This window comes from Schistosoma haematobium, chromosome 1 (assembly GCF_000699445.3).
Source record: "Schistosoma haematobium chromosome 1, whole genome shotgun sequence".
NCBI classification, from domain to species: domain Eukaryota; kingdom Metazoa; phylum Platyhelminthes; class Trematoda; order Strigeidida; family Schistosomatidae; genus Schistosoma; species Schistosoma haematobium.
The window spans coordinates 90,166,632-90,193,325 of NC_067196.1; the positions used below are offsets into that span (position 1 = coordinate 90,166,632).

General features: G+C 34.3%; 1 protein-coding gene across 1 annotated transcript in view; it reads left to right on the top strand.

The window, feature by feature from the left end:
* The window catches only part of MS3_00010247 (uncharacterized protein), a gene marked incomplete at both ends in the record, with an annotated part of 93,278 nt that overhangs the window by 18,211 nt on the left and 48,373 nt on the right, over positions 1-26,694 (top strand). The window contains 6 exons of the mRNA XM_051218606.1: positions 11,774-12,150; positions 14,580-14,842; positions 15,686-16,312; positions 21,915-21,983; positions 22,921-23,620; positions 24,158-24,548. Of these exons, the coding sequence (XP_051075508.1) occupies positions 11,774-12,150; positions 14,580-14,842; positions 15,686-16,312; positions 21,915-21,983; positions 22,921-23,620; positions 24,158-24,548 (2,427 nt within the window). The remainder of the gene's footprint in view (positions 1-11,773; positions 12,151-14,579; positions 14,843-15,685; positions 16,313-21,914; positions 21,984-22,920; positions 23,621-24,157; positions 24,549-26,694) is intronic.

A 26,694-nucleotide genomic window follows, 5' to 3' on the forward strand; every position in this document is an offset into this window, starting at 1 on the left:
GTCTGTACAATTACGTCCAGGTCGAAAACCAGCCTGATTTTCTCTAGTCTGCTCTTCACGAGCTTTAGTTAGGCGTCGAAGTATTATTGAAGCTAATATTTTAGACACTATATTAGTCAAACTGATTCCTCTGTGATGTGTCACAAGAGGACTTTTGTCCTTTCTTATAGACTGGCACAATCAGTGATTGAGACCAGTCAGATGGGATTACGTCCAGTTCCCAAATTCTACCTAAGACCTCAGTTAATCTCACTGCTAATATTGGACCACAATCATTAAAAATCTCAGGAGTGAACCTGTCAGGGCCTGCTGCTCTCCCTCGCTTCAGATTTCCGATAGCTTTTTCAACTTCATAAAGGGACGGAGGACCTACATTAACTTGCCATTCAGGTTGACTAGAGATCGTGGGAAACCGAAGTGTGGCTGAAGGCCAGTTGAAATGATCTATAGTGTTCTGCCCATCGATCCAATCTCCTGGATTGACAATGTATAATACGTCCATCTTTTTCTGAGATCGTTTCGCTAACAGTCGGGTTCCTAATACCGGTTTCCCTAACAAGTCTGAACAATTGTCTGCTATTACCTATTGCCGCTGCCTTTTCCATCTCTCTTGCTTACGCTACCCGCCACTGTTCACGATCATTGCGTAGGCTTCTTGTCAGCTTGCGCTTAAGCTGACTCTGCTCTTCGTTATGTTCAGATCCAGATGGAATGCGTTTTCGAGCATCTATCAGTGCGATAGATGCTATTGAGATCCAGTGTTGCTCCCTAACCTTGTGGTTTACCGTACTACCAGATATCATTGCTGTTTCCACAGCTTTTCGGATATCATTCCATGCTGTCTTGGTGTGGGCATCACATACATGGCTGCCTAGCTGTTTTCCTAGTTATTCCTGAAATATACTCTTAGCTTGACTATCATTAAGTAGGCCCCTAAGAGGTTTCCTTGCAGCGTCTTTCCTACGTCCAGTAAGACGCAAGCAAATACGCGCTCGCACTAGAGCATGATCTGAATCTAGGCATGTGCTCCAGAATGAGCGACAGTCTTCTATCGAGCCCCTCCATCGGTGGCTGATAGCGATGTGATCTATTTGGGTCCAACGTTGGGACGAATTAGGGGGTCGCCATGTTAAAATCTGTTTTTGCTTATGCTTAATGTTAGTATTTGCAAGAGGCGGTTATCTGAGCATAGCTGCAACAGACGGTCGCCATTATCTGTTCTTTGAGCCACGATGCTATAAGATCCACCCAGGTGTCTTTCCCTTTCGCTTAGTTTACCTGTTTGAGCATTGAAGTCACCGGCCACTATTACTACATCAGAGCGCCCAGCTTTTCGGCGAAGGTCGGAAAGCTTTCTGTAAAACTCATCTTTTGCATCATCTGCGCTGCAGTCAGTGGGAGAATAGGCAGATACGACGAGTGTCCCTATCTTTCCGAGTCCTTATTGTTCCGTTCAGTCGGATAGCGCACAGACGACTGTCTACTGGGATCCAGTCTAAAAGAGCTAGTTCTGCCCTAGGACTCAATGCTGTACCTACACCGGCGAGGCCACGAGAAGTAGCATCTGGGCTTCCAGGTACACGAAGTGTGAATCGAGTTGGTTCTTTATTTTGACATGGTGAGGTCAAATGAATGACGCTACTCGGATCCTGTATGCGCGTTTCGGAGACGCAGCACACGTCGATGTTACGAGATTCTAAAGTCCTAGCCTGTTGTCCTATTTGGCACAGTGTTCGGACGTTAAAAGCTCCTACATGTAGTTTAGAGCGTGGTTTCAGGAGACCAGGAATAACGTTCCGCGTACACGAATCGTTTGCCCTAGCGGTGCGAGTTGATAAAGAGACGTGAGGAGGGTTAGTCATGGAGATAAGAGAGGTATTAGGAGGATTAGGAAGGATCTGAATGTGACCAACTTGGTCTCGTGTGCTGTTACAGGTATGAGGGATGATGTCACTTCCCGGCTGCCTACACCGTAGAAGGGTATTTCTTGAGGAACCTGAAAAGGAAGTTCTATTAATGTTGGTCTTAACGACCTGGGAGCGTGATCGCAGAGCCCAAGGGACAACTGCTTGAGGCCGGTCGCGCACGGCCTTTTCGTTTCAGGTTTTGATGTGTTAACTCCGTTCTTCAAAGGGTCTTCCCGCTGGAGACGGAAATCCGTGAGGTGTTACATTTTTAGGGTCGACCTTTTCTAACCCCACCCCTCCTTGTGGGAAGGCAGCATCGCTGTAGATGCTGGTTGTCTGAGGGAAACACCTTACTGTTGTCACACCCCTCTACAGTCAGCAGTACGACTTCGCCCTCAGACGTTGAGTTGCTACTTTTAGTCTTACCGTTCTCCGATCGACCTGCCTGGCATGCTAGAACCTGCAGGAACATATGTTCCAGCCAATATAGCTCGGTTGGATCATCACGATAGGCAAGCCCGACCACCGCGTCAAGGTAGCAGCTAGCTCCAACTGATGGGATTTCAGTAATTAAATAAAGTGATAACGTCTATAAATTCAGGGATCAGTTTATATACACCTGTTCCAGTGGTTGTCTATAAAGGTACATTATGTGTAGAATGTACATATTTTACAACAAAACGTGAGGCGGAGTAGAAAAATGACTTATTGAACCAACCTGGCATAAGACCTGTAATACGAAAATTGCCATTTGAATCCGTTACAGATTGTTCCCGTGGAATAATATTAATTTGATCATATCGAAGTTGGCACGTCATGTTGCTATTTGATTTTAAGTGCAACAAATCGTTATCTATAGTATTTTGTGTTCTAGGTAAACAGGAAGCTTCAACTAAAACACCGGACTCTGGGATACCAGCTAAAGAAGTAATAACTCCTGAAGCGGTAGGATAGGATCTTGCTTCTCAGGAATAATTAGGCAGTTTACTAGAAAACTATCATCAAATACTCCCTTTTGCATTGTGGATATACTATGGTTATTACTTTGTTTTGCTGTTACATAGTTTTTAAAAAATATAGAATCTTTTGAACTACTTAAGTACTAATGTATAAGAATCTCTGAATTATGTATTATCTGCCCGTCACATATATCCTTCATTGGAAAATATTACTCCAGAAATTAATTAGTTAAAAGAGTGTTAACCATTTTATCTAATTTAATTCGCTATCGTTTGCGTTAGTATCTTTTTCGGCTATTTTAATTATTTCAACAATCGGGGTTAAAATGTAATGTCAAATCTAATCCTGTTTAGTTTCTATGTTGATATTCTTACTTAAAGATATCGGTTCAGTTAATTCCATCAAGGTGTGTTATATATTTTATGACTAGATTCAGTAAAATTCTGTTATTTTTTCACCAGTTCCATTAAAACGTTTATTTCGTTATCTATCTTTCAGTGAGTCTGATAGGTAAGTATTTTCATAGTGTGTACATCAAATCATATAACATCTAGTTTTTTAACATCTAACACCAACTCAGTAATAATTATAACAAACAATATATATATCAGGTACCTGATTCTTAAATTTTAACCATTTCATTTCCTTACGTTTGATTTTTAATGATTATTGGTAGCTTAGTGAATAAAGATACCTGATTTTCAACTACAGTAGACCGCATGCTAAATATTCCCTTCAGTCCATCTGTTTCAATTTGGAAATTTGTGTATTAAGTGTTACTAAACCTCATACAATGCAAATATAACTCATGGCCAAGTACACTAATTCGTGCTTGGCAATGAATTATCATTAATTTGCTGAGTTTATTTATCTCATGATAAGCAGAAAAAGATAACGATATGGAAATTCATACTAAATTGAATTAGTCCAAATAACTTTATTGCACACATCGCATAGAAGTAATCGATTCCTTTTCCATTCATCTTGTCGTGAGGTGTAACAACGTGCACCAGTTTATATATATGTTACTCCTTACATTAATTATAATTTGCATAGAAGAAAAAATAAGAGGGAAACGAGGTTAGAATCATGTGTTCATGAAATAGACATAGCCACTTATCTCTTCTAAAACCTACCAACTGCAAGAATACTAATAAACCACCTAAAGGAAAACATGACATCAGATCAGGTGTTAACTACTCATAGTTTCAGTTGTATCAGTCGATATAAACTTCATGGTGGTGATAGAATTTTAAGAGATAATGTTAATCCATGATTGAATTCAGTTTTTATCTCCCCCCTCCTTTCTTTAAATTCCCTAATGTAATTGATATTATTGTATCATAATTCATTTGCATTTCATCTTGTTAACTATTTCCTCTCTCACTCTTCACTGTGATAACTCAAATTGGAATACATAATAAATCCCATTTTGTTTTATAAGTAATTTGATAAATTAAACCTATCCAATACACCCACCTATATTCACAAATACTGAATACACGGATAAGTGGATATTCAATGATTTCATTATTTAGAATTTTTCTTAGAGAAAAGTTATTTATTTTCGTTTCGTTTTCGACAATTCCATCTTATTTTGATACACTTTGTCTTATATTAATAGCGAGCAAACATATGAACTAAGACTAAGTTTCTTTTTTTCAAAAAAAAAAAAAAAAAAAAACCCACACCAATTATACTTCTCTGTGTATAGCATAACTTGATAGATAGTTGTTGTCGTTTATGATGGATGTTAATGATGATGAAGTGTTAATTTTTCATTATTTATTTGAACATAAATTAATTTAGATTGTACAATTGTAACAACCGAATTCATGATGATTCTTGGGCTAAGCACACCGTTTTGTGGATCGGTTGTAGTTGTTAAATGAATCATCTCTCAACCAGTAGGTAACGAGTTTGAATTTCGGTACGCCTACCTTGCTTTGAGAAGTCGGTGAAACCATTGACTTTCATAAAAATGATGAGGCCCAAAATCTAGGTATGTATACGAAAAATGGTAAATGCATTTGAACTCTTAGGAAAGATTTTGAGCGATTTCACCCAAATTCTCTAATTACTACTGATTACGATAATTGTGCGAAATGCAACCCGGTGGGATACATCTATTAATATAGATTGATCCAATTATTAATGATTTGTATGATGAGTGAGATGTTTTGGATTTGGCCTTTGTTAGCTTTCTTCCAACCGAACACTCCTACACCAGATGATATCATCTGTAAGGGTGAGGTATTTGGTAATTGGACATATGTAACACATGTCCTAACCACCTCAATCGATGAAGATTCACTATTTGGACAGTCGACTTTGCATATTTAGCTAGTATCTTATGTTTGAGCTGAGAATTGCTAACTCAATGGTCTGAACATACATGAGCGCTGTTTCGAATTCGGTAAGGTCTGATGGAATACTAGTAACCCACTAATATCGTGTATTGTTTATATTGATGTTTTGCACCCGTAAATGAGAACATAGTAAAATGATGGTGCATAGAGTGGACTGTTGTTTATGAGAGGGATATCTGGCCTACTGCAGAAGTGACTTAAGTTGATTGAAATTAATGAAATTTCCAAAATTTGTGTGGGACATTAACGGACGATGGTTGATGATAGTTTGAAGTTAAGTGGATTTGTGGTGTGTCATCAGCAAAGAGAAGTATAGCATCTGCGTATTGTAAATAAGTGGACGAGAGGATCCTGTGATAGAACATCGACTACTGACAAGTTAAAGGATGAAATCTGTATTTAGTTGTCTGTAGTCACTAGTGTAAAGAAGAGTATAAGTACGTTAACGAAGTGGTATAAGTTCAGCGTCATTAGCCTTGTCAATTAAGAGATGGCTCATAGGATAGGAGGATTTGATAGTTCGAGTTTATTTGGTAAGAGTACAGTGATTTATTTCACACTAATTTCTAATAAATTTGTCATGTTAGTTTGCATTCCGTATATTTTACATTGTAATCTGTTATGAAAGTAATTTAACCAGTTTATACTGATTTTTTGTCTTCACAAGAGATCAAATTTTTATACTCCATTATTCGAAGTATACTTGTTGAGTGTGTATGTATGTATTTGGTGTTGCTAACAGATAACATATATATGTGTGGCTTATCATCTTATTAGTGTTCATATAAGTCGATTTTTAATTATTATTGAAACTCCATTTTAACGTGATATTTATATAATTGGATAGTAATGAGTAGATTTACTAGCTTTCTTTCATTAATGCCTTAATTTCCCCCCTTATATATATTAACTTTAATGTGATTATTGAGCTCCGTTTAATGTACACTTTCCACTCTTGGAACACACTGACAGTTGAAAACTACAAATTTACTCTAGTTGTTACATGTAATTTCACCATATAAAATTAAAGGGAGAATCGATTCAATTTTAAACTTATATATATGTAACCTATCGTATTTCAACCATATATCTATCGGATTTTGTGTTGTCTATCCTTATCTTATTTGTTTATTTTATTGTTTTATTAGTTCGTCAATTTATAGATTCCGGTAAATATTCTTCTTCCTGAATTCAATGAATCTATGTGATATTACAGTCATGTGGTCTTTGTTTATTGACTTGTGAATAATATTATCACATGATATAGAATTATACGAATCGATGAAGAGCGTTTTTTTTTGTTTATTAGGGGATTTCAATGGAGATTTATGTACTTATTTTTGCTGTATCGATAGATAGATAGGGAAAGATAAAGGCAACATATCTAATGAAATCATGCGGTTAATTATTAAGGGCTATTGTGAAAAGAACACAAGTATATGCAATAGATGATAGTACCATCCATTGTTTAACACATTCATGTATGAAAATAGTTGTGAATGATTGAATTATATGAAGTGTGCAAATTTGTTGTTTTTCATGTTCATGATAAGGCATAAAATACAATCTGTTCATGTCATAGATCAAATTGTTGGTTATATGGATTTATTAGATAAGAACTATTTGTTTGAAATTTTATTGGTTAGGGCTTAAACTTAAAATACTTTATTCCATTGTACAGTTTTTCGTATTTCTTTATGATAAGTCTTGCGGATTGAACGCTATATTCGTCTCCTAAGCTATTCTCGTAACCCCCAAGCTAGAACTATGCAGCGACCTGAATACGAGAGAGAAAACTCAAAGTATGCGAGAAGTAGTTTACTCCAAAATTCATTTTAATACAGAAAATACAGGGTTTTTATAATATTTTAAATGTCCTTGGGTTGCTAGGAGATTCTGGAATGCTACTAAACAAAGTAGCAGTGTAGCAGCCAACCAATCAGAGCCTCTGCATGTGACGTTTCGCTTCCTTAATATTTTTGGCAAAAGCTTCAAGTGAACGCTGATTGGATGAAACGCTTCTTAATGTTTCCTGATGCTTGCTTGTCTTTTGCAAGCAATTTTCTGGATCACCCCAACACTTTATAACATCAATGATGTCAAATCATGTTTGTGTTAATAATTTGAGCGGTTCCAACGTTTCTCCCAACCACCTGGGTAGATTTTCGTTAGGAAAATAATAAAAATTATGAAAGATAAATAAGGTAAAGAAAAAAATACAGTTCCGTACTACATATGCTCGTTCAGTAATTTTCCAATGTTACATTTGTTCCTGTTAAGTATGTGTGATGTTTTGTGTGATCTAATAACTTGGCGTCTAATTTCCACCAACTTACATTCGAATTTCGAGAAATGTCCATATAACTGATGTTAGCTTTTTAGTAAATTATATCTTCTTATCAAGAATAATCAAATATGTGTATATAAAAGAAAATATCGAACCATAACAATTGTAGTTGGTGCAAGCCGTGATAATGTCTAAAATAACAAAAAAAAGCTTCGTAATCAAATTGTCCTCCACAGAGAACTCAAGATTATCAAAAAAACATTCATCTTAACTATAAATCTTGTACATTTATACGATTATTCGTCAAGATTAGAACGAATCGTTTGACAGAAATTGGGCGCCGAGTAAATAAAAGTCATTATATGTGAAAATTATATTTGAAATAATCTCAGCGATTGAAATTTAAATAATTCCAACGTTTCGTCCAACTACCTTGTCTGAACTTCTTCAGAGGTCAAAACGTTGGAATTATTTAAATTTCAATCGCTGAGATTATTTCAAATATAGTTTTCACATATAATGAATCTTGTACATTGTTTCCAAGTTACTCTTACTTTGGCAAGAATAGTCGGTATTTTTTTTACCAAACATTCAGGAGTTTTTCAAATGATAAGTCATGATTTACTGGTGCGTTCAAGTTCTGCGCCACTGCATATTTAGATTCAAACATTCAGGGTAATATCACTAATCTTCACACATGCAACGCGATTTCATCTTAAAATATGCAATACACAAACCTGTACTTACATTTGAAGGTGATAAATTTGTTTCATAATTGCTTTCAGCTCATCATCTTTCAGTATCCTACCGGGAATATGTCAACCTTTCAACACGTTTTTTTCTTTTCACTCTAGAAACAAAATCAAATCTTTAAATAGATTCTCTTTGTTTTCTTTGATTCCTCAATGTTATGTAGGACAAATATAGATATCTGATATGTTGTTATCTTTTTTTTTTTTTAGAAAATTTTCTTTATTTTCAAATATACATCCATAGAAATTATCTCATGTTAATTGTGAGATCAATCATTTTTTATTTAGTGAATTTTCTGATTTACAAGTTATGTAATTATTGTGTAAAAGGTATAATATATGTATTATATTATTGGTAAAATTGTAAACTTGGCAACAACAAAAAAAGTAATTTGTCACGTATATGCTAATTGAGATTTGTATTCTTAATGGCTTTCTTTCAATTATATATATGTATGTATGTATAAATAAATTGAACATTGGTTAAATAGTTTGTTATCGTAATACTATTTATTTATTCTATCCAAATGAGCATAAGAAAATTAAATTCTCAAAGTTTTTGCAACGTAATGTGATTTACTCCTTCAGAGAATAGGTTATAGACTTTTTACATTTACAATTATATATCTATGTCTGTCATATTTATAATGCCTATTTCTTAAGTTCTCTACTTGTTACTTGTAGATTGATTGAATGTATAGTATTTAGTAACTTTTAATAAAAAAGAAGAATAATTTACTTATTGTTTAATGGTTTCTTTTTTTTGTTGTTGATCAACTTGTTTATTATGTGAAATAGATAGATTATTAGTAGTAGTCCACATGGTAAGATCATTTTACTGAACAACTTAGTTATGGTTTTTGTTATAACTCTGTTTTCTTACGGTTATGACCCAGCTATTCCTATTGCTTAGTATTCTTGGACACCGATTCACTCGACAAGTCCCCAAATCAGAACACGGTTGAACAGGAAGGAGATTATATTCCAAATAACAAGGTTAGATGGAAGCAAGAAGCAAGTCAGAAGCACAATAGGGAAAAACGTCAGTATATTTATAGTTTTTACATAAGAATATTCCAGAATATTCTCCAACTATCGACTAGTGCTGATTGGATAAGAATTAGCCAATCAGCGTGCACCAAAGCAATCATGCATTGAGCATGCTTTAATCTAGTCTATGTCCCGCTAACAGTTTTCATATACTGTATATTAGTAGATGTATTTTATTGATAAGGTTTTTCTCACATACGTATCGGGTAAAGTATACCCCCAAATGCCCTGGTACGACCGAGAGTGGGGAGAGTTCCACTCTCCCTCTCGAAATGCTCTCACATGGCCACGTGTATATAGCTTCTGCCAGGGAAGTCCTACTCAATGCCTTCTCGTGGCGGGGGTGTTTTTTACGAAAATGAGAGGATGAAAAGCGAATGTCCAGGGCTTTAACCGGACCCAAAACCAATGGTGCACATGGGCTCCAGTACCCTGAGGGGACAAATGGCGTATGAACCAATTGTTGGTCACCGGTTTACATGGGACTGCATCTTCTCACCATGCTCCACTGCATTGTGGGTCAGACCTTTAGGTCAAAGGGTCGAGGAGTGGCCCCCTAAGATAACCACCTGCTTCGGTTTGGGCACCCGAGCAGTATCACAGCCCTCACATATATCGAATGAGATTTGTGTGGCGCATATGTATTTGGTGCCTTCTTGTACCAATATCTATGTGTTAAAATAAATAAATAAATTTTTCTAACCCTATGGGCGATATTATCCCCGTTGATGAGTTATTTCGTTTTAGGTGACATTTTGTATTTGTGTCAACAGTTCTTTTGGGATCATTTCCAGCTGTTAGTATAAATGGGACGATGGCCAAGTAGTTAAGGCGTTATATTTTCAACCACTAAGTCACAAGTTCCTATTTTGCACTACCCACTTCGATTTGAGCGACTGCATAGTATCATTAGCACTTACACTTTGTAGCTTTGAAGTTAATTACACAAATCTGTATCTGATGAGATGAATTTAAATGAATTTGCCTTTTCAATTAAATTTTCCCATATTTTTTTGCTATTATCCGGGAATTTACTATAAATGACAAAATAAAGGAGTCATACAGTTAGCTGAATCAAATCTTCGTTATTCCTGTTTTTCTTCTGTTTTTATGCTTTATGTTTTTCCCCAGTCTTTCCTTACTCCTGTTTGTTTTGTTATCTTCCCTCTTGTTTTACATCTGTTTGTTGATAATTTTTTCTACATACTGATAATGTTAAGTATGTGTTATATTTACAATTGATACTATTGTTCTGAGGTCTGAGAACACTTTCATCTATATGTTTATGTATACAGTTTCAATCAATCAGTCACATACAACTCAAAACAGTATAAATTGTTAAATGTTACATGAACTCGAGGTTGAAAATTAGCAAGTTGAGGAACAGACAAAAGGGAATTAATATTAACCGTAATAGAAAGCTATAAACTGCAAGTATTTTGATGATAGGTACCATCAAAGAATTCTGAATATATAGTGGGATCACTGAGTGAGTTATTTTGTAGTTGTGAGCAGAGAACTAGATAAATAATGTAAGTCCACCTATTGGTCTACAAGCGTTCATCGACCAAGTTAATGTATCTGTTTCGTTGTACTCATAATCAGTTATTTTGAGATATATGAAACAGAGAAAAATAGGTCACAGTGACAGTTACATTCACTTATTATATTCTCTCGAATCTTGAGTTAAAGTATCATCGCTAAATTTTCATATTTTGACCTTATCTTCCTTAAGTTTTTTCACGTTTAAATTTTTGTCGTTTCCCACATTATTTACCTTTCTATATTCTTGTCTTGTTTAATATCGTCTAGCCGCTCTGATGCGAGGTATGACAACTTCAACCGATGTATGCTGGTGTCAAGTCCTACGTTGTTAATGACTGACTGATCACAAATGATATTTGCTCATGTCAGGAATAGGTTTTCATATTATTCTTCGAGGGAATGTTTTCGTCTACAATACTGTAACTTAACGGTAAAATTAATTAATTATTCCTGAAGACTACTTTTTTCATTGCTCTTTGTTGGATCTGACAGTTGGGTTTACATTACATCTAAATTAAAAATGATCAAGATTATTATAAAATTCACGGGAACCAATGTGAACTCGACAATACGGTAACTGATACATAACTCATTAACACCAGTCTTCGAACGGTAAAACCAATGGTATTAACGAATCGAAAAAAATAGCGAAAGTAATACAAAAATATGGATTCGAAAAAACAATCAGAATTTATTAACAAAAATGAGATAATTCAAGATTTTTCTAACACTCTCCATTTGTATTAAAAAAAGCATATGCATAAATTCGACTCTTCTGATCTGTTGAACAATGTGTTAAAGTAATGCCTTCATTGTATTCACATATCTTCACGTATAAATTTGATTATTAAAAGCAAATCATTAATTATGTTTATGTATTGCTTTCTCTTTGCTGGTTTTTAGGATTTTAATGCTGCAACATCTTTTACCACCCCAAGCAATACAAGAAATTCGTCAAATATGGCAGGAAATGAATAGGCTTATTAAATGTGATTCAGAAATGTCTCTGAAATCGTCAGTTTCCACAATACCAGTTACTACTACTGCTGAAATTCCGAATTCTTCATCGCATAATGTGTCAAATGTCGTACGTGAAAATTTTGCTCGTCGAGTTCGACAAATTGTTAGACAGTATCTTGGGCCTAAAGCATTTATCACAGATAATTTACCTGAACCTCGGTCAGAAATAGATTCATGTTTTAAAACAGATGATATTGTAATGCTTCAATCGGACAATAATCAACAGTTGGGATTATCAACGTTGGACTATGATGAAAATGGTGAGTTCATTGATACATTTTATTTCGAATTATTATTATTTCAAGAAAAGAAAAGAAATTCAGTATAAGAATGATTGTTTTACATGTATTTATGAATCATATATCATAGATGTACTAGTGATATGTGATACTACATGAAATATCTCATTCGTTATCGGCAGCTACATCATGTAAAAATACTAGATTTAATGAGATCAATGAAATTAAACAATATTGCCTACCGGTAAATAAAACTTAGGTTTTGCTACCATTATGTCTTATGTTTGAATCACACTTCATGTACTTTGGCATCATTCTAGCCGTTACATGCAAGTAAGTTTGGACTTAAAGTCGAATATGAAATTCCGTACTTAGTACATGGGTGTTGTAACTTGAACCTATATACATTCATATCCCAGGTCTTACATCATTACTTATGACTAATTAATGGATTGAATATCTCCATCATACTATTTATATGTTGAGTATCGCTGCTTTCTAATGGGCGTCCTTGTTTCTGTCATATTTAAGTTGCTATTCCCTTTTACTTACTCAACTCGCCAATAAATTTCGATTAAATTTTCTTTCTACCCCGCGTATGCTACTACGTTTATAGTCTAGCGTCCTAAGACTTGATCAATAATACGTTCTAATTGATACGAATAACCTTGAGCTAAAGTAAACATCACTCCTATTGGTCCATTAATTCGAAATAATAAACTAGCAGCTTACCTTCTGTTCTCATATTTTAACCACCCAGCCTATATGTATGAATTATTGGGCCTCAGCCCGACAGTTGTTCCTACCTTGACGTGGTGGTCGGGCTTGCCTATCGTGATGAAGCAATCGAGCTATACTGGCTGGAACAACCGTTTCTCAAGATCCTACCATGTCAGACAGGTCGCTTGAAGAGCGGTAAGACTAAAAGCAACAAACTGAAGGTCTGAAGGCGAAGTCGTACTGTTGACTGTGCAGAGGTGTGACAGCAGTAGGGTGTTTCCTTCAGACAATCAGCATGACAACGATGCTGCCTTCCCACAAGGAGAGGTGTGGTTAAAAAAGGTCGACCCTAAAAGTGCACACCTCACTTTATCCCATGAATATCCGTTTCCGACCGTAAGGTCTCAACAAGTACAGAGTTAACACGAAATTACTCATAAAAAGGTGTGTGACCGACCACAAACAGTTGTTTCTTGGGCACTGCGGTTACGCTCTCAGGTCACTAAGACCACCTCTAATCCAATTTCCTTTTCAGGTACCTCCAGAAGAACCCTTCCACGGTGTGGGCAACCGGGAATTGATAACCGCCCTCATAACTCTAACAGCACTCAAGACCACTGTATTCATAATCAACCTCCCTCTTAAATTCCTATTATTCCTCCTACATCGACTTTTCTTGGGCCTCAGCGCACCCCACATAAGGGATCATACTTTCCATACAATCATGCCATAAACGGCAATGAACGAAGCTAACAATACGTAATTAGTCAGTAATAATTAAGGAAATAATAAAACGTATGACAATAGTTAGTAGGTCTATAGGCAGCTCACAGTAAAGGGAATATATAAATACAATAATACAGTTATCTACTAACTATTAATTAAAAATATCGATGATAATAAACAGTAGATCATTACCAAAAACTAAATTTTCTTCAATATTCGCTCACCCACAACAATCTCCATTTTTATTAAGGATCAGTGTGTATTAGAATAAATCTCATTAGAGGTTTATTTCACTGGCGTTTCGAGATTTTTAGATTGCCTACCGTTTATTCTATGGCATCGTTTCTATTCTCCTTGGTATTGTACTTACAAATGCTGTTTCTTTTCAATATAAAGAATAAGTATTATAAATGGTTAGTCCACCCTACATAGGCTGATAGTTAGCCAGTGGTATAGATCTTTAACTTGGCAGAAATATTTCGCATAATATTGGAAATTGTCAAATAGTTAACAAATGTTTGTATCATCAATTTCAAGAAGCAAGTAGTATAAGGTTTAACTATTTGACTTTTCTCTATGTGGTAAACCTAGAAAAATACTTTTAATATTAATATTTTTGGTCGATTCAATAAATCATCCCGAAATAAAATCTAATTGTCATTAATTGAAATTCCCAACCAACCACACCGAATTGTGTTATTACTGACCACCTTGATCTCATTTTGGTAATACTATCCGGTTGACTAAACCACAGCAGATATAGTGGGATTTGGACATGCGGTTCTGTGTATACTAGTCGAATTCTCTAACCACCGAGTCACTTCCTCACAAGTCTGGAGAGTTTCCAACAGTTCGCACCTACGGTATCATCAGGGGTACACGGGCGACAAGCCTATTACTCTTAGTCAGTTTGATAATTTTCACCTAAATAGACACCTATTTGTGGTGATGATTTACTTGATGATTGTTTTCTTGTTTTGTTTTGCTTTTTTATTACTCCAAAGAAAAAAAAACAGCTTCCAATTCTGGCATCAACGTCATTGAAGGAACGAATGCTTCTTTTACTAGTCCTTTTATTCTGTCAACAATACCATGTACTAAGTCACTGTGCGCTAGTGTTGGTAGCAGTGATGCAAAATCGTCTACCATTGAAATGTTTTCATCTGAAATAACAGACAAACTGTTTCGCAATGAAACCAATATTGTAGAAAGTAATTCAGGTGCATTATGTCCTAATGTTACTGCGACTTGTGTAACTTCATCTAAAGTAAGTGACACAGGGAATACGGTAAGTTGGTTGTAATTGTTATGCTTGATTCAATTTGATTTCTTTAAAAATCGTCACAATCGGTTGATCACTAAATTATATCGACCAAATATCGTGTTTGTCTACTTTTTTAGTGATAGTCAAATTCTATTGACCAAGTTGTAACATAGACAGTGATCAGGTTAGTTCAAAAACGCGTGCGTAGTAGTTAAAAATGGTCATCAGGACAGAAGCATCAGTTTCCCCAAGTTTGTAGGTACACCTTGTTAACGAGTCCCAACACCATTGGCCATGGATAGTTACCTTCCCACTACTTTCAACCATCTAAGTCCTCGAAAAACGTTTTAACTGTGTTGAATTTAGTGTGTAGAATTCTTATTATGATAAGTGTTGTTTAAGTTTTTGCTCATATTAGTTTGTTTAAACTGCAGTAGTTGAAATCAGTCTACATAGTTCTAAAAATTGTTAGCAATCCAGATAATTTTGTCTTATGTTTTAAATATTGATAGCATATTTCTTTGTAAGTGCCTTCGTGACTTGATTTTAATGAAAATGTAATTAGATAATGTCATAGAATTTGATCCATGAAATAGTGTTTTGCATAAATTTTTAGTGATGTGGATCGGATCAATTCGCTCGTCACTCACCTTCTATTTTCACTTATTTCTATGTATTTTATTGTGGGGGTAATTTTTCTGTTAAGTCTTACGACTAATTTTGAACATGATAAAAAGGTTTCGAACATGATCAACATTTTAGCATGGAGTTGATTGTTCTTTGTCTACTCTTATTGTGTAAGTATTTATCACAGTTTCTTGTTTCTATCCACTGTTTTGCTAAAAGGTTCAGGAAATATCTGCATCTTGTAATGAAACTGTGAGTGATTCACCATTGACGTCATGCATAAAACAGACAGATGAACGGATTGTTTCACAATCACTTAATAATAATAACAACAACTTTAATAATAGTCTTTCTAGTGAAACTCCATACACATCATCTACTGGTAATTTACCGCGAGTATCAACTAATTCACAGTGTTGTATGCTTGAATGGTTATTGTCTGAAGAAGCTGATCTATGCATATTACCACCATCATTATGTCAGTCGAAAGTTGGAGATAAGCCACAGCAACAGTCAATCTCTGGAATCTCACCACCACCATCATCGTTCCACAGTCAGGTGATTTCACCAAGAGCATCATGTTGTATGGCATCTTCTAGTCAAACGCACAATTTTCAGTATGGTTCACCTGTTTTGACAGAAGTTGCTTACAGCCCAATATCCATGTCCCAACAGAAAATTAATTCCGAACTACAAATTAATAATCGTTCATTATCTTCCAATAATAGTGGTTCATTGATTACGACGACTACTACTGTTGGTGCTGGTACTGTTACTTCGTCGGCGAATTTGTCTTATATTGAAATTCGATCTTCTCCGCAACCACGAACTGAGAGTTTATTAGTTGTAAGTGTTTAGTCGATTTGATATGTGTTTATTTTGGAATCTCTGTCTATCGTATACTTGATAGTCATGCACTTAATCATATTTGTGTAGGTTTGCAAAATTTTCCCTCATGTTATTGTTATTCAGTGTTGAATGACTAATTAATCACATTCTATATTAGAATTCTGACCTCTTAAATGACCGACATTTATTCGTTGATTATATTTGGGATTAAAAAAAAGTAAACATAAATTTTCATGAAATTAGTTCCCTTTATGAATTTAAATAAAGCCAGAACAAATATTGATGCAGAATAATATAAATTCATTATATTTCGTGGTTTCTCATCAGCTGCTTACAACCACTGATATGTATTAGAATTTCACATTGAGATAAGAAATAGTATGAAACAACTGTCATAAGTGAATGTAAAGGATTGGAACGACAAAGGTTATCAATGATAACTATATATATATGCAAGAACAGGTCAGAGGTTATTAGGTGTTAGAATCAAGTGGTGGAGTTCAGAGACAGATAAGATAAATTGTGTGGTAATTTTAGAGGTAATAAAGGATTCATGGAATTAAAAACTGATAAGATTGGTTACGTAATAATTGAATAGCATTTGAAGTGTCCACATAATTTAAGAGAATCAAGTGAGCGGCGATGTGTAAATGATAGGGTAATGGGGGGGGGGAATATAACACAAACTAAAGATTAACAAAATAAAACTAATAGGCAAAAACAAAGAAAAAGCAGTAAACACAAAAAAAATGGATTACCAAGGTAGTAATAAGTTTATTACTGTCTCGTTTTGAATACATAGATCCTCTTTAAGTTTTTTTTTTTTATCGTGATCGCTTCATCAAAACACAGAGCAGCCATACTTCTTTGTCTGCTAATAATTTTAAAAACATGAGAGATGTCAATGGTATGTCCGATGTCAAGTAAATACCAAGCTATTGCACTGTTGAGAGCCCTAGTTCATCGCAGCCTCAATTTCTTTGGAACATGCTCAGAAATGCGAACATGTAATCTCCTCTCGACTCTTCCAATGTATGTGCTTTGGCACGTACATGTAAATTGGTAAATGCAGTTGGAGCTACTGAGAAAAGAGAACTTGTCGGCTTTAGAAGCTGACGAGGAACCACGAAATGTAATGAATGCATATTATTCTGCATCAATATTTGTTCTTGGTTTATTTAAAAACATGAATTCTACTGGTTTTGGAATTCACCAATTAAATGTGATTAAATGCAATATACTGTCGATATTTACACTTTATTAATAAATAAATTAAATACGTTGTAACTTGTTTATCAAAGTACACAATTATCTATTCGGCTTAAAGTTCAACACTTTGTACAGTTTGACAATACTATTCATCTAATTGAACTGCATTAGAAATATCCGTATGGTATTAGATCCTGCAAATAATTGATTCAACATCGAATGTTTCAATATGGGAAACCCTATCATATATTCTTCCTTTCATCATTATCATCTAAATTTTAACTTGATAATTCCTATTGAAGATTATCAATTGTACAATGGATTAATTTATCGTTTTCCAATTCAACGCGTTGTATGCGTATATATATATATATATATATATATATATATAATACATCCAATTTTCAATTATTATTATTATTATTATTATTATTATTATTATTATTATTATTATTATTATTATTATTATTATTATTATTATTATTATTATTCAGTGTATAGAAATAACCACCACATTAATTGTCATTTACTTCTTGCACAATATTTATCTGAAAAACTCAACCGTATAAATATTGTGTATAGTGAGCATTTAGATTTGGTCTATTTAATAGAAAAACAGAACATACCATATATATATATATATATATATATATATATATATATATATATATATATATATAATTAAAAGTGTAAAGAGAGCTACTACTGTCTAGTGGTTGGGTTTTACGATAATTTGCAATTAGTAAGTTGCAGTTTTGAATCTTGCTATTTCATCTACATCGATTTGAACAAGTGTATAACTCGTAACCGAGTACATCTATCATGTTCTATCAATAAAAGGACGAGTATACTGCGCGGCGGTTCGTTCTGTTTTAATTTACGGCAGCGAAACATGGCCATTAAGAGTAGAAGACACTCGTAAGCTACTAGTATTTGACCACAGATGCCTTAGAAATATTGCTGGCGTCTGCTGGGGTTACCGGGTAAGTAATAGTGAGGTTAGATGTAGGGTATTAGGGAAGGATGGTAAATCAGTCGATGAGGTTGTGAATCTCCATTGACTGAGATGGTTAGACCACGTATTACGCATGCCCCACCACCGATTACCACGACGCGCAATGCTAACCGGTGTTCGGTATGGTTGGAATAAAGTTAGGGGTGGCCAAACCAAAACGTGGCATCAGTGCTTAAAGTCACTAACTTGTAGTCCGAGACATGTTGGTAGATGCAGACTACTTGGTTGTGGTCTGCGTGACCATCGTAACCAATGGTTGGAGACTGTGGGTGACATGGCTCAGAATCGATCACAATGGCGTCGGTGTATACACTCTCTGTCTTCCCTTAAACTATGAGATTAAAATTGCTTCATAACTTTCTTTCTACGTACTCATTATTTCTTCAATTCTATATCCTTATATGTAATCTTTTATGTATATTACCACCATTGAATTAACTACTTCTATGAATCCGATGTACATCTTGTGCTAACGAGGTATGGCAACCTGGACCGATGTATGTATGTGTCTGTTCCTACATTGTAGCTGACTGACTGACGCCTATCATGTTCCATGTATAATACAGTATAAATAACCTTACTATCTTAGATAATTGTTCGACACTCCCCTACCTTACGATAGATTACTACCTGTAAAAAAAACCTACCTAGAAATAAATTTGTACAGTTTCAGAAAATAATATCGTCAAAAAGAAAATTTCTTTCATTGAAAGGTTTTTATTGTTTTTTTTAATACAGAATTTTTTTCAATCTTAAAACTGTGTGAATAATCTTTTGAGTTATTGAGCAAAGAGAAAAAAAGTGACAGTTCAACGAAGAAATTATTACTTTGGGATTAGTATCATATACTGTTGAAATTGTACAATCGTACTTATAATAATAATAATCATAATAATAATTGTCAATTGGACTATTATCTGACCTTTAAATTTTGTTCTTCCTTACCCCTTGATTAGTATGTTATCCTCATTTGTTATTTATTGTCGAATCCATTTTTGTGATACAATCCATTCTATCCTTCTATAGACATACATTTTCCATCTAACTATATAATACGGATGTACAGGTTAAGTAAATGATTTCGTCGAAAAGAAAACTTTCTTCGCTGAATTCTCTTTTTCTTATTCAATAATAATAATAATAAAGATAATTTTTTATATATAATAGTTCATAGTAAGATGGGAAGTATTGTGTCAATAACGAATTTATCACACGTTTTCTAGTGTGGAATATTAGTTACATAATGTTAATAATTATTCAGAATGGTATTCAATAACTGTAACGGGAGAATTATATATGCAAAAAGTGACCTCATCTCCATCTGTTCACGTGATAAATATGAACAGGATTAAAAAGAAACTTATGTTTACATGTCTTATTAATAATTTTTAAAATTAAGTGTGGAGAAGATTTGTAGCTCAGGTGGATGATTTTGGTGAAGTTTTGCTCTCTGAGCTGGATGGTTTGGTCGTGGAGCTTTCATCGTTCTTCTGAACGACATCATCAGCACAAACTTCAATCAATCCAATTTATCAACCAATCAGGAAAATCGTGCAGAAATATAGGAACAAAAATCAAACCAATGGGAGACACAACCAAGACAAAGAAGTGAACAATGATAAATTTAAGGTCAATAAGAACCAATCAACATCGAGGTGCACAGAACAAGCTGTGGAACACATGGAAAAATTCGAACACTTCACTTCTATCTGAAGTTTGTGCTGATGATGTCGTTCAGAAGAACTATGAAAGCTCCACGACCAAACCATCCAGCTCAGAGAACAAAACTCCACCAGAATTAAGTGTGTTGATGAAGACTAGACGAATAAGTGATTGTGTTTGTCACTTTTGATTAAATAATTCAGTTAGTCATAGTCAATGTATAGCATGGAATAAATATGAGTCAATCCTAGTTGCTATATCACATCAGGAAAATAAGATGTACTTAACAAACTGAAGAGTAAAATTGTCGAAATAATACAAATTTCAGTCGTAATGAGAAAGACTAACGCAGTGAGTATTATTCAAAAAAAAATTCTCAGGTACTTATTGTAGAAGATAATTCTAAGCTCACCCGTGTACAATGTCTTCTTTGACTGTTGGTTTTTCAAGAATTTTGCTACCATATCTCCTTTTGAATTCAATATTCATGAATATCTTCGGGACTGTAGGAGTTCTTTCCTTCCTTAGCTTGAGGTTCTTCCCTGTCATTAAACCTGGTATGAGTACCATTTTCCTCAAATGTTTGTTGGATTTTATTGAACTCATTATCAATTGTGTCCTCGTGCATACACATTTAAGTCTCGTGGATAAAGAGTATGAACTTATTATCTATTCCTCTTGAGTAGAATTCGACCTTAAAGTTTGTACACTTATTCTCGGTTGGTCTTGCATAGAAAATGCCTCTTAGTCTTTGTCTCAACAAAATATCAAAATAATAAAATTCTGAGTTCCTATTTGAGTCCAGTATACACACGTGACTTATTGTAAACTTCTGTAGGATACTATTAATATGATTTAAGTCTGTCATATTTCTATGCTATTTGTATGTATTCTATCAATAATCGAATTTGTCGATTATGTAAGTCAAAGAATGATGTTATAGACAAACCATGAAACATTTAGTCAGTCATCTACAACGTAGGACTAGGTACATAAATGCATCGGTCCAAGCTACCATTGATGTAACTACTTCTATGAATTTGTTGTTCATCTTGTGTTAATGAGGCATGATAACTTGGAGCAGTGCATATATGTACCTGGTCCTACGTGAAACATTATCAACTTCTATTTGTTACTTTAAATTTCTTGACAAATTTTTTAAAATAAATGATACTGTAACTTTTCCTTATATTTACCATAGACAACTCTATATTATTTATAAACTATCAGTACTTGTATATCCTTATGTTATAACTTGTGACCTCCGATTAATGTGCAGTGACTTATCGATCAGATCAATGGCACATAATACACGTGTGAGCGGCCTAGAGTCCTGATTGGTCCTGCTCTCCTCCGCCTAGCTCAGCCAGTTATGTCCAGAATTATTCATGCCCTTTTTTTTCCTCTTTCCAAATTTATTTCACTGGATCATACTCTTTAAATAACATCTCCAAACCCTAATCTTCCCGATTACTGCTTATACTCTTACTACTTTGCCAAACTGTACTCATTTTATTGGTTAGTTTATTAAGAAAATGAGTGTGTCTGAGAGAGCGAGCGAAATGTAGGTTTAGCTTATAATGGATACACTGTAAACAACTTATTTCGCTTTTCCTAATATCGATCTAATTTAATTATTATTATTATCCTAAAATATATTATTGACTGAATTCCGATTTATTTTTTATTTCTATTCTCTTTTGTTATTAACAGCGTTTACTGCATCCAGCAAAAAATCACTCTGTTGGGCATCATACAGATATAAATACTTATGATGGAGGAGTAAGTCATTACCACTTCCAATATAATCTGTCAATTGAGTATTTTCATAAAATTAATTGATTTCTGTCTCGCGTTGATTCTGTCAAAGTTTAGTTCAAAGAGTTTGATGGAGATTAGTTTTATTTTTAATTTTAATTCGCCATGGATTGATCTCATCTAGGATGTTATCGAAGATTAAGGAGCACTGGACAACTGCTCACTTATGACCCTGAGTGGATCAGACCGAGTGTCCTGACAACGAACTCTTGACAATTAGAACTATTATATTGGGACGATTCACGTGTCCATTTCTCTTTAGTTTTTTACTATACACATCTCAATATTTAGAGGAAACCAAACAATGACTACAATTGGTTTTTACATAATTAAAGTTTTCAGCTATTAGTTACTACTACTGTATACGCACATTAACGCAGGAGGTATACATCTCTCTACTGACTTGACTGATAACAGTCCATGATGTCATGAATCGATACTATGTCTAACATTCTTCTCACCTACTTTTACACTAGCCAGAATAACTGTTCGTCCATAGAAAGTTTCATTAATTAACCTGATTCTTTCAACACCAACCCTGGTTTAAACTTCTGCATTGAAATAATGCGTTGGTGTATGTATGCTTATCTTTACTTGTAATAGTATTTTAGACATGAGAATTAAACAGTTAATTGTTTTACATTTTCAGTGCAAAAATTCTACAATTGTATTTTAGAACAGACTATTTGGTGAGGTCTAGCCAGCATTTCTATACCATACACTTAACGTTTTGTATTTTAATGAAATCAAATATAGGACAGACTGATGAAATTTAAAACATATTATTTGGAAATTAATTTGGAATGATAAATGGTGTTGTTTTATGTTGGCAATAGTGTTATAGTGATATATGTAAATGGACCTTCAATAAGTATTTCATGAATATTTTTATTTATTTTAGCATTTACTGAAGTTATCCTCTCCAACATTACCACGTTCTGTAGCTATGACTTCTCAATTTGTTCCAGATACAACTGATTTAAACACTTCTAACATAGTTACAAACACTGGATCTGACATCAATAATGTACAACGACAACTAAACAATCGACAACCGGAATGTCGATTAATCGCTGTTTCTCTAGATAATCTGTGCAACAATCAACCAACGACAAATACTAGTAAACGATGTCGTAGTGGTCCTGCAACTACACAATCAATTTCATCGCCATTCAGTGCACATATATCACCCGGTAATAAACGAACTCGACATGCTTCACAATTTGAGGAAGTTCCTCCGCCTAGTACAAGAAAAAATTCTGGTATATCTGAAGCTCAACATAATTCAGATGTAATTCCTAGTCCACCTTTCACGTCATTAACACAACTTCTTTTGCAAGATTTTCCATTAGTCTCCGATATAATATCGTATTCTTCAGTGGATTCTCCTAAATATACTTCTTCATTTGAACAAAATGATTATCATTGTAAATCTACTAAATCTTTTTCAAATACACATGGATATGAAAATCTTCAATGTAACATGACAACTTCACATGACAGAAACAAAATAATCAGTTCGAATATTTCACAAAGTGACTATTGTCTTTCGGCAAATCCACCTTCTATAATAACAAGTGAAAAATTTACGAGAAATCAAGGTATTCATTAAAATTTTTTAATGTATTTATTACTGTTATATGATTCACATCATTGTGATAATTGAATTGTCTAATTCATTGTATCGTTCTATTTCTTTTCATGATTTTATTTGAAAACGTCTATCTAAAGTGTGTTAATTACATATCGGATAATCAATTCCTGATGAACAATATGCTGAAATGTTATAAATTAAGCCTAAATGACAACTAACTATTTAATTATTTCATACTTTTCCAATGGTTGTCTAGGTAAAGTCAGTCTGTGATTACATTATATATAGTCAACTAACTATTCAATATTAAACAGAGTCGATAGATTTTTAGGCATTTCATTCTTACTGACTTTTGTCATAGAGTATTACTATGGTTGTTGTTATTCTTAATCCTACATTAATGATTTTATGTGATTACTATTATTTCTATTGAGTAGTTAGAAAGGTTAACATTTTAATCATTATATTGAATTATATTGGTTTATTGACAACACAATATTTGTACTTGTATGACATTTCACTTTACTTATATTTACTATAATAGGCCTATTCATCAATTCAAATAATGTTGCTTTCAGTAAACATATATCATCTTCTTCTGATCATCAACCTAATGATGAAAATACATTGTCAACATTTTCCTGGTCAACATTATCACCTAGTTCTAATGTAAAATCTAAATTAGAAAGTAAAGATAAATATCTTGTAAAAACAAGTAAAGATTCAGAGAATAATTCCACCAGTAATTTAATACCTGGACAATCTAGTATATGTCAGTTATTATTAGATGCACAATTGGAACCAGAAGAAATATCAGATGCTGTGGCTAATGTTCAAAATTATTCAAACGTATCATTTAATCGTAATACTTTGTCCACGATTAATAAATGTAAAGAAGAAGGCAGTAATGATGATATGTCATCTTTTAAAATTAAGTAAGTTAGTTTGTAACACTGTTGTATACTCAATTCTCATGATCATGATCATGATCATCCTCATCTTATATAGTGTACTCAGGGTATTAATTGTTTATATGTCATCTATTCTTCCATTTTATTCATGTTGTTCCATAGTTTTATAATTCAAATCAATACAAATTAAAATATTCGATTTAAAGTGAAATGAATAAAATTATGAAAGTGGAAAATATAGTATGCAATATTACTATAAACAACAAGATGTTCGGCAAAATCAAAATCGACACTGATCATTTTCGATCTATGTCACATGAACATCGTGATGTATGGAATCTATCTGAGCTAGAGAATGTTTTCAATTTTAAAACATGAATCAAAAACATGTTAATTTATATATATATATTTTTCTGATCACTATTAAGCAAAGATAGTAAATAGATTGATAAGTCTGTGGGTCTCCAGCTGTCAAAGTGTTTGGATTATGTTCCCATCTTTTTAATGCGCAGTTTAAGGGTTGTTGAGGATAACTCACACTGAAGATCAATGTATTCTTTTTGAAGCTGGTCGAGCTTAAGAAGGTCGGTCCCTTGGTAACCGTTTAAGGGAGTTATGCGAGACAAAGCAGCTGCAACTATATTTGTAGCCCCACAAATGTGCTGTATATCTAGAGTAAACTGCGAAATGTAGTCCAGTTGTCGAGATTCTCGAGAGCAGTACTTCTTTGAAGACGAGCTAAGGGGAGTGAGAGGTTTGTGGTCGGTAAACAGAGTGAATTCTCAACCTTCCATAGAGTGCCGAGAGTGCTGTACAGTATAATACCATGTCTAGGAGTTCCCTATTGAAGGTACTGTACCTCGATTCACTTTCTTGCAACTATCTATGAAAGAATGCTAAAGATTGCCAGGTGTCGTTAACCCACTGTAGTAAGACTCTTTTGATTGCCGAGTCTGATGAATCTACTGTGATACTACTGGTGCTTGAATGTCTTATCGTGGAAGCATGGTTGCATTTGCGATAAGTTCTCTAATTTTGTAGAACGGTTTTCTCGTGATATCGACTAAACTGATGGATTTCGCATTCCTACGAATTTGGTCGTTTAGAGGTTGGTCGTTCATTGTGGTTTGGTGTGTGACAAAATCTCAGCACGGATACAGAAGGCTCGACTAGCTTTTGTCAACTTGAGTCATTTATGGAGTAGGCGAGATATCCGTCTATCAACCAAAGGACGTGTTTACTGTGCAACAGTTCGTTCCATCCTAATTTATGGCAGTGAAACATGGTCGGTGAGAGTAGAGGATATTCGTAGGTTACTAGTATTTGATCATAGGTGTCTTCGAAACATTGCTCGTTTATCCTGGGATCATCGAGTAAGTAATGCAGTTGTTAGGAAACGGGTACTAGGTAAGGATGGCAAATCAATTGACGAAGTAGTGAAACTTCATCAGTTGAGATGGCTGGGACATGTGCTACGTATGCCCAACCACTGACTATGCCGACGTGTGATGTTTTATGGTTTAGGAGTAGGTTGTAAGAAACCTAGGGGCTGCCAGACCAAAACATGATACAAATCCATGAAGTCACTGACAAGTGAACTGAGTCATGTTGGCAGGTGTAGATTACCTGGTTGGGGAACACGAGATGATAGTAAACGATGGTTAGAGACCCAGAATGACATGGCTCAAAATCGTTTGCAATGGCGCAGGTGCATCCACTTTTTGTGTTCTCCCAAATTCTAATCTTCTGAATTCTTGATATCCGTTTTCTTTTTCTCTTTCCAAATTTATTTCACTGGATTATACTCTTTAAATAACATCTTCCAACCCTAATCTTTCGGATTATTGATTATACTCTTACTATCTCTACCACTATGTGATTTGAGTCGACAATGGTCTCTGTGTGCGATCAGATGTAAAACAGTTTATTCAGTATTTCGAGGTAGAAGATCAGATTTTTCCAATTTACTTCTTGTATAAAGGGTCAAGTCCTAGCTCTGAGTACATTTGAATTCGTAGTTTAAATATTATCAATTTCAACAATAAGAAGTGTAAAGCATCGATAGACAGATTCCAACGTAAGATCACCCCTTAATCGAACACTACTCACAATAAAAGCGCAGTATTGTAGAAGTGGTCGTGTACATACTTTGTACATTAAGATACGTTGG